The sequence below is a fragment of the Muscardinus avellanarius genome (assembly GCF_963383645.1).
Source record: "Muscardinus avellanarius genome assembly, chromosome: 10".
Taxonomy (NCBI): domain Eukaryota; kingdom Metazoa; phylum Chordata; class Mammalia; order Rodentia; family Gliridae; genus Muscardinus; species Muscardinus avellanarius.
In genome coordinates, this window is record NC_137796.1 from 103588290 (window position 1) to 103596793 (window position 8504).

Below are 8504 nucleotides of genomic sequence, written 5' to 3' on the forward strand. Positions count from 1 at the left end.
CAGTATTAGTTGCTCATAAACTGGGTTGCTTTGATGTTACACTCAACGTTTGTCTTCCTGTATCTGGGCAGGATCACAAAGAGAGGTAAATGGAGGCATCGGGTCGCCTGCCCCTCTAGGTTAGTTAGTAATTAGGTTGAAGGTCAGAGATTGAGAGGAAATCTGCCTTTGTAATTGCTGATTGGAACGCTACCACTGCATCTAATCTCTAAGTTCTCACAGTCCTGATCTTATACCACCAGAGCAATTCATATAGAGAGTTAAAAGAATACTAGAAGAATAATAGTTATGAAAGAATATCTAAAAGTGGAGAATGCTTTTGGCCAGCGACCACGCCTTCTCTCGGGGCTATTTCTCACTTTGAGATTCTGCCTATGGACTGCATGAATAATAATAATGCAGATGCCGAGAGGGCGTGGCTTTTGCTGGTATCTGCAGGGTGGTACTGAGGACTTACCCCAGGAGTATTCTACCTCGGAGCTACACCCACTCCCAGCCCTTTTTATTTTGAAACAGGGTCTCACTAAGTTGCTGAGGCTGGCCTTAAACCTGTGATCTTCCTGTCTCAGCCTTCCAAGTATTTGAATTAAAGGCATGCACTCATCACACCTGGCTGTTGATGCCATTTTTTTTTAAAAAAAGAATGTCATCCTTTTAATACTGGAGATTAAACCCAGGGGCTGCTGTTGCTCTACCACTGAACTACAACCCCAGGCCTTTTATATTTTTATTTTGAGACAGGGCTGGCTTTCAACTTGCAGTTTCTTTAACCCAGCCTCTCCTGTATGGGGATGACAGGTGTGCACCACTGCACCCAGGCTGTTTCATCCTTTGAACAGACACAGGGCCCACCCCATACCAGCTATGCTTTCTGAAAACGTCTATCAGGGTCAGGGCTGCACACAGGCCGCCTCGTGTGCAGCCCTGCTGCTGGAATGCTGCGATCCTTCCGCAGAGGCTGCTGTTTTCAGTCCAGCTCAGGCGCAAGGGCTGGCCACCCAGAGCAGTTGCAGTGAGTTCCGTAGAAACTGAGCACGAGATGATTTAGTGCCAATGTCATTTTCTGTATTCAAAAATTAATTCAAAATCTTCTAAGGAAATACACTATTTTTGGCTTCCATCCAGCTTCACAACTTATAAAAAAGGATAATCTCCCATCGTCATAGGACCTTGGTGTATTTCACTTGGTGATTTCCTTTCTCTTTCCAGAACTAGTTCAGTGATTAAAACACTTGGCCAGCTAGGTTGGGGGAGCACACCTTTGATCCCAGTACTTGGGAGACTGAGACAGGAGCATTGCAGGTTCAAGGTCAGCCCCAGAAACTTAGTGAGACCCTATTGCAAAATTAAAAATAAAATAGGACTGAGGATGTAGCTCAGAGGTAAAATGCCCCTGGGTTCAACCCCCAGCACCACTCGTACATACAAGTAAACACCGCACCAGCTCCCGTCGGACGAATGTGCTACTCCTTGTCTTCTCGGGACAGCACACCAGGCCCCAGTGGGAAGCGTCCCCGGAGGGGCCAGGCCTTGTGCTGAAGGTCCCCGTGCCTGCCTTAACCTGGCAGCGTGCTCGCCGAGGCGGCTGGCTTGGCGCGGGGAGGCAGCACTCTGGGGAAACTTCTTTCGAGTTAGGCTGATCTCTTACCTGTACTTTTTCTTTGCCTCTGCCAGGATTGATGTCTCTCAGAATGATCTTCCTTGGGAATTTATGGTCGACCGCCTTCCTACCGTCTTGTTTTTCCCCTGTAATAGGTAAGGCTACATTTGTTCCAGTATTGAGCAGATGGGATTCTCTTGTTGAGGTCTGAGGATGAAATGGATTTCAGAGGCAAATCAGCCAGGCGCTGTGGCAAAGACCCAGGAGGATCACGTGTTTGATGCCAGCCTGGGCAACTTAGTGAGGTCCTGTCTCCAAAGTGAAGGGGCTGGGGCCAGGCGTGGTGGCACTTGCCTGTAATCTAGTACTTGGGAGGCTGAGAAAGGAGGATCACAGGTTCAAGGACAGCCTCAGAAATGATACCCTGTTTCAAAATAAAAAAATCAAAAAGGAGCTGGGCATGGTGGTGCACACTTATAATCCCAGCATTCGGGAGGCTGAGATAGAAAGATTGTGTTTCACGGCCAGCCTCAGCTACTTAGTGAGGCCCTTTGAGACTCAGTGAGACCCTGTTTCAAAAAATAGGGCTGGAGGTATAGCTTGAAGGTAGAATGCCCCTGGGTTCCATCCCCAGTACTGAGAAAGAAAAAAAAAAATCAGAAAAGGCTTGAGGAGGGTATAGGTTGGAGGCAGAATGCCCATTGGTTCAGTCCTCAGTGTAAAGAAAAGGCTGAGGATGTGGCTCAGTGGTAGAGCAGCCCTGGGTTCTATTCTAGTTTTGACTAAATTGTTTAAAAAATGATAAATGGTGCCATAGGGACGTGTGGCAGAAGGGCACGGTGTCAGAGTGTCTCGTGTGGGTGCTGGGTTTCTTTGAAGAAGGTTGCTCTTCCCGATGTGAACACGCATGTGGCTTCGACCTCTGCGCCCGCCTGCCTGGCGTTCCACGCACCCCTGCTCTTCTCACCCAGCGGCGCGCACAGGGTGGCGGGGCCTTCTGACCCACTGCACCGCCCTCGCCTGATCTGGGGCCCTGAGGGGGTTCCCGTGCATCGGTGCAGGCCACCGTGGTTGTCTGCGTGGGCTGTCAACCCTGGTCTTTCACCTGCTCAGGTGGTGTTCCAGGGACAGTCCTAGGTACGCTGCGAGCCCCCGCAGGCAGGGTCGGGACTTGGATGCTCAGGGGGAAAGGAAACGAGCCCTCTGACCTGCCCTCTGCCCCTCTTAGACCCAGATTTCCCTTGGTCTTCGCTGGTCCTCACCTCGCCGGGTCCACATGTTCCCTAGGGGAGCGTGTTCGCAGGCCCCTCAGCAAGGCCCTGGCTCTTCATGTCACGTTTGCTGTTTCAGCTCCCTGCCCCCATCTCACAGTCCGCTGGCCACTGCTGTCCGCTTCTGCCCCTCTAGGAGGCTTCCTCATGTCTGAATCGTCGCCGGGTTGTTGCCATTTATCTCCGTGTTTATTGGAGGACTTCCTGTGTGGTAGGGTCTTGTCAGACCACGCACTAAAAACAGAACATGACTCACCCCCTTCTGCCGCTGGCCGTGTCAGGACGAGCCTTTTTCTTTCTAAGAAGTATTTGAATGGTCACGGATGACACTAGCGATTTCACCCGTGTGGGACAGAAGTGAGCGTGTCGTTTACTGACATGTAACGTTTGCGTTGCAGACGTAGTGCATGAAGGTAGTAAAGTCATAGCACCCAGCATGTGCCTTTACATGGAGAATAAACAAACCTGCCCTGAGGAGACGGCCGGCACCCGCAGGACGGCGTGGGGTGGTCATGCTCTCGCCCGGGGTGGTCACGCTCTCGCCCGAGTGCCTGCGTGGGCTGAGCGCCGCGGCAGCCCCTGCCTGTGCCCTGATCTGGGAAGGGCAGGAGTGCGCATGCTGAGTGACGACTCCAGTTCTGCTACAGTGGACAAAGCTCAGCAAATCAAAACCTTGCTGCTTTGGGGTGGAATTTTTCTCATTTCCTGAAAACAGATGGTGGTCACAAGTGAAGTAAGCTCATCATTAGCTGGTCCAAAGAGAAGGTCAGGGTTATCTAGGAGGCGGGCAGAGGAAATGAAAGGCTGCCTGGTGACACGCAACGAGCTGGCTCACCTGCTCACGCTGTTCTTAGTGAATATAAAAGTCCCGTGCACTGGGGAACGCACTCGTGTGTGCGCGCGGTGCCGCACGGAAGGAGCACCCGTGTTGGCAGTGATTGCTTCAGACACCCCTGCACACCGTCCACAGCCAGCAGGTCTCAGTTCACAGAAGTGAGGAGCACAACCACAGAGGCGCCCGTCCCCGAGTTGCAAGGTTCCAAGTTCCTTATGTGTAATACCACCTCAAAGCGTTTGTCTTGGCACTAGGGGTTGAACCCAGGGGCATTCTAACTCTGAACTCCACCCCCAGCCCGATTTTTTGTTTCTTTACTTTTCTTTCTTTTTTAAACAGACTTTAGCTAGGTTGCTGAGAGTTTCACTACATTGCTGAGGCGGCCTCCAACCCACGGGCCTGTCACAGCCTCCCAAGTGCTGGGATTACAGGCCTCAGCCTCCATGCCCAGCCGCCTGAATGTTGTTTGTTAGTTTGTTTTTGGTACTGGGGATGGAATGAATCTCTGGGCATTTCTGTCTCTGAGCTATATACCCCCTGCCTGATTTTATTCTTTGAAACGGTCTCACTAGTTACAGAGGGCCTAAGTAATGAAGCTAGCTGCAAACCTGCAATCCTCCTGTCTCAGCCTTCCAAGTTTACTGAGATTACAAATGTGCATGCCCAGCCACCTGAAAATTTTAAAAACTTTTAGTTAGCTGGAAGCTTTACTAACATTGTAAAATATATTGGGCATATCTGATTTTGGTTTGTGATTTTTTTTTTTTCTTTTTTTGGTAGGAAACGGGCTCCCCATTAATAGAACACTTTTTTATGTGTATGATACTGGGGATTGAACCCAGGGGCAATCTACCTCTGAGCCATACTTCTAGCCCTATTTTTAATTCTTTATTTTAAAATAGGGTCTCCCTAAGTGTGGAGGACCTCACTAAGTAGGTGAGGCTGGATTACAAGTGTGTCTCACCACACCTGGCTCTTCTTTTGTGTGTGTATGTGTGTGTGGGGGGTGTTGGGGACTGAACTCACAGGCATTCTGCCTCTAAGCTACACCCCCAGCCCTATTTTATTTCTATTTTGAAACACTGTTTTACTATGTTGATAAGAGTCTCAGTACTTGGTAAGGCTGTCCTTGAACCTGAGACCTTCCTGAGATCCTCCTCAGCTTCTCATGTACTGGGATTATTTTAGGTATCTGGCCACTGGCTTTGTGTGTGGAGAAGGCGTATATGTTTTTAATTAGTGGTTTCTTAAGGTACAGTGCAGTTTTTTATTTATTATTATTATTATTATTATTATTATTATTATTATTATTATTTGCTTGTCTGTGGATGGAACCCAGGGCCATTTGACCTCTGAACTACACCCCCTGCCCCAAATTGCTTTTCTTTTCTTTTTCTTTTTTCTTTTTTCTTTTTTTCTTTTTTTCTTTCTTTCTTTTTTTTTTTTTTTTTTTTTTTTTTTTTTTTTGGTGGTACTGGGGTTCCTGGAAATCCTTCTACCTCTGGGCTACACTCCCAGACCTATTTTTATACTTTTTAAAATTTGGAAACAGGGTCTCCTAAGCCAGCGTGGCTGGCTTCAAACCTGCGCCATCCTCCTGTCTCCACCTCCCAAGCGCGGGGATGACAAGCGCGCGCCACCATGCCCGGCTCAAATTTTCATTCTTTAATTTGAAACAGGGTCTCACTAAGTTGCGGAGGGCTCCACTAAGTAGCAGAGGCTGTCTACAAACCAGTCCTCCAGTTTCAGCCTCCGGAATGCTGGGATTTCAAGTGTGCGCCGCCATGCCTGGCTTCAGTGTGATTTTTATCTATTTTTTATTTTTTATTTTTTGGTGGTACTGGGGGTGGAACCCAGAGGTTTTCTACCTCTGGGCTATTCTCCCAGACCCATTTTATATTTTATTTGGAACAGGGTCTCACCAAGTTGCTGAGAGCCTCACTAAGTAGCTGAGGCTGGCTTTGAACCTGCGCGATTCTCCTGTCTGGCCTCCTAAGCGCGGGGATTACAAGTGTGCCCACCACGCCCAGCTCAGTGCGATTTTTAAAGGGCTAACATCGAGCACTCATTTAGCTCCCTCAACCTTTCACGTCCTGTGAGGTAGGTGACACTCTTACATCCCCATCCACAGAGCAGAAGGCCCTAGGAGCCACAGACCCTTCAGTCACTCTCCCCTGGGTTAGCCACCCCGCTGAGAACCCCGGTAGAGTGTGGAGGACATGCCTGCTGAGCAGCCAGGCTGAGTGTTTAGGTTTAGCCAGTTTACCAGGCACCCTGGCTGGCCAAAGTGACAGGGCTGCTGGGCTTACGTAGCACAGGGCGGCCCGGTGCTGCCACTAGCCTCAGGCTTAGGCTGGGAGCCCTTGTCTTTCTAGAGGGCTGTGTACTGACGCTAAGCACTTTTTTTTTTTTTTTTTTTTTGGCAGTACTGGGGATGGAATCCAGGGGCATTCTACCTCTGAGAGACACATCCAAGCCCAATTTTTTTACTCTCTTTCTCTTTCTTTTCTTTCTTTCTTTTTCTTTCTCTTGTACTGGGGATGGAACCCAGGGGCTTTTCTACCTCTGGGCTATACTCTCAGACCTAGTTTATATTTTATTTGGAAACAGGGTCTCACTAAGTTGCTGAGAGCCTCACTAAGCTGCTGAGGCTGGCTTCAAACCCGTGTGATCCTCCTGTCTCAGTCTCCCAAGCATGGGGATTACAAGCGGGCGCCACCACGCCCGGCTAATCTTTTTATTTTTTTGAAACAGGGTCTCACTGAGTTGCAAAGGGCCTCACTAGCTGAGGCTGCCTGCTAACTGCGATCCTCCCGCGTCCTCCCGAATGCCCGGCCGGGAACAGGCACACTTTAAAGATAAGCCACCTCGCCGCAGCGCAGGTGTAATGGCAGCCTCTGCTCTGGTGTAGAGAATGGCTGGCTGGGACATTTTCCTTCCTGTGGATGTCCTTTCTTGATAAGAGTAGCGGGCCTGAGCTCCGGTGGCATCTCTCTGGACTGCACCCATTGGTGCGGCGCTCACATGTGGCTCCTCTCTTTTCCTCTCCAGAAAGGACTTAAGTGTGAAATACCCCGAAGACCTCCCCATCACCCTCCCCAATCTGCTGAAGTTCATTTTGCATCACTCAGACCCTGCCTTGGCCTCCCAGAGCCTGGCCAGCCCTACCAAAGAGTGTGTTCAGAGCGAGGCCACCCTGCAGCAGGGCCACATCTCCCACTTGGAGAGAGAGATCCAGAAACTGAGAGCTGAGATCAGCAGCCTGCACCGCGCGCAGGCGCAGGTGGAGGGCCAGCTGTCCAGCGCCCGCAGGGATGAGCGCCGGCTGCGGCGGCAGCAGCAGACCCTGGAGAAGCAGCACAGCCTGCTCCAGCAGCACAGCGAGCAGCTGCGGGCCCTGTACACGCAGAAGGCCCGGGAGCTTGAGGAGCTGGCCGCCGCCTCGGAGGCCCTGCTGAGCGAGAACGCGTGGCTCAGGGTCCTGGTGGCCACCGTGGAGCGGAAGCTGGACGTGCAGGGCAGGGCCGCGGACCGGGCCCCGCCGCGCGCCCCGAGCCTGTCGGCGCCCCCCGGCCACCCAGCACCTCGCCGCCTGCCAACGTCAGCTCTGCGCTGGCCCCCGACAGGAAGAGCGAGAACAGGACAGACTAACCCTTGAGATGACGTGGGGCAGAGGCGAAAACCGGACATTGGGAAGGAATATATTTATGCAAATTTTATTGAAATTTATTGTAAATAAAGATTTCCTCAGTGGTCTAGAAAATCCCCTTGAATGTCATTTAGCTGCTGTTGAACAGGGACGACATCCCTTCCACTTATTGCACAAACTTGGTAGCTTTGAGACAAAAACAGTAGCACAGTCCACTTTGAAGGTCTGTCTGGAAACCAGTCCATACTCTAGCGGCTCAGTGTCAAGAGTTCCCTCCCCGCCCCTACTGCTGCTGCCGCCGAGCGAGATGCGGAGGATGAAAGGCTAATTTCTTGACTTGACAGCTGGGCTACTGAGAAAGGATTCAGAGAGGTCAGAACTTACTAAGTTGTTGGAGTGTGTAGCTCTGGTGTCCGTGCTAAAAAAAGGCCATTGAGAAATAAGAACAGGGCGACCTACTGCGCGGTCGCCCGCTGGCTCTACAGGAGACCCCACCAGCACGCCGCCGCCCACCCGCGCCCGGGCGACTGCAGAGGGGCGTAAGAAAACCTCCGGAAGTGATGAGAAAGACCATTTAATCATCTCAGAATCAAAACTCCACAGGCAGTAAAAACCACAGGGAAGTCACCAGAGCACGGCGCTGCTGGGCCAGGAGCCGGCTATGCGGGGCAATCAGTGTAGTTAGGGACAGTCCGCCTGTGTGCGCTGGCCAGCGCAAGCAGAGGTAGAGAGCTTGGGGGTCTGCAATGGGGGTGGATCGGGAACCGCAGGACAGCCCCTGCAGCCGGCACCTTTGCACTGCCCCCTCCCAGGCCCGGCTACAGCTCCCAGCCCACCTGCCTGCCCGCCTCCAACATCCGCTTACCCAGTGTGCCATCCGTAGGGGCCCAGGGCGCCGCCCCTCCTACTTGCCCACCCGCACCATGCTGCCACTGCCTCTGCGCAGCTGGCCTTAGCTACCTCCTCACCTCACGCTGGTACTTAACGCCTGACCCCCAACTGAGGTGTATGCTAGAGTGCCCTACAGCTCCCCCCTTGGAGTTTTAGGAAGTGGATTAGGTTAGTTTGACGGGCTTTCTAAAGGAGGCGCATCCCACCTGGCCCAGCTGCTTGTCGCAGCTCGTGTGGACAAGCCAGTGCTCCAGTTAC

General features: G+C 51.7%; 1 protein-coding gene across 1 annotated transcript in view; it reads left to right on the forward strand.

The window, feature by feature from the left end:
• TXNDC11 (thioredoxin domain containing 11) overlaps window positions 1-7357 on the forward strand; it is a gene marked incomplete at both ends in the record, with an annotated part of 70564 nt that extends 63207 nt beyond the window's left edge. Inside the window, 3 exon segments of the mRNA XM_080703443.1 lie at window positions 1675-1755; window positions 6758-7248; window positions 7251-7357. Of these exon segments, the coding sequence (XP_080559569.1) occupies window positions 1675-1755; window positions 6758-7248; window positions 7251-7357 (679 nt within the window).
• Between the last annotated feature and the right edge of the window lie 1147 nt (window positions 7358-8504).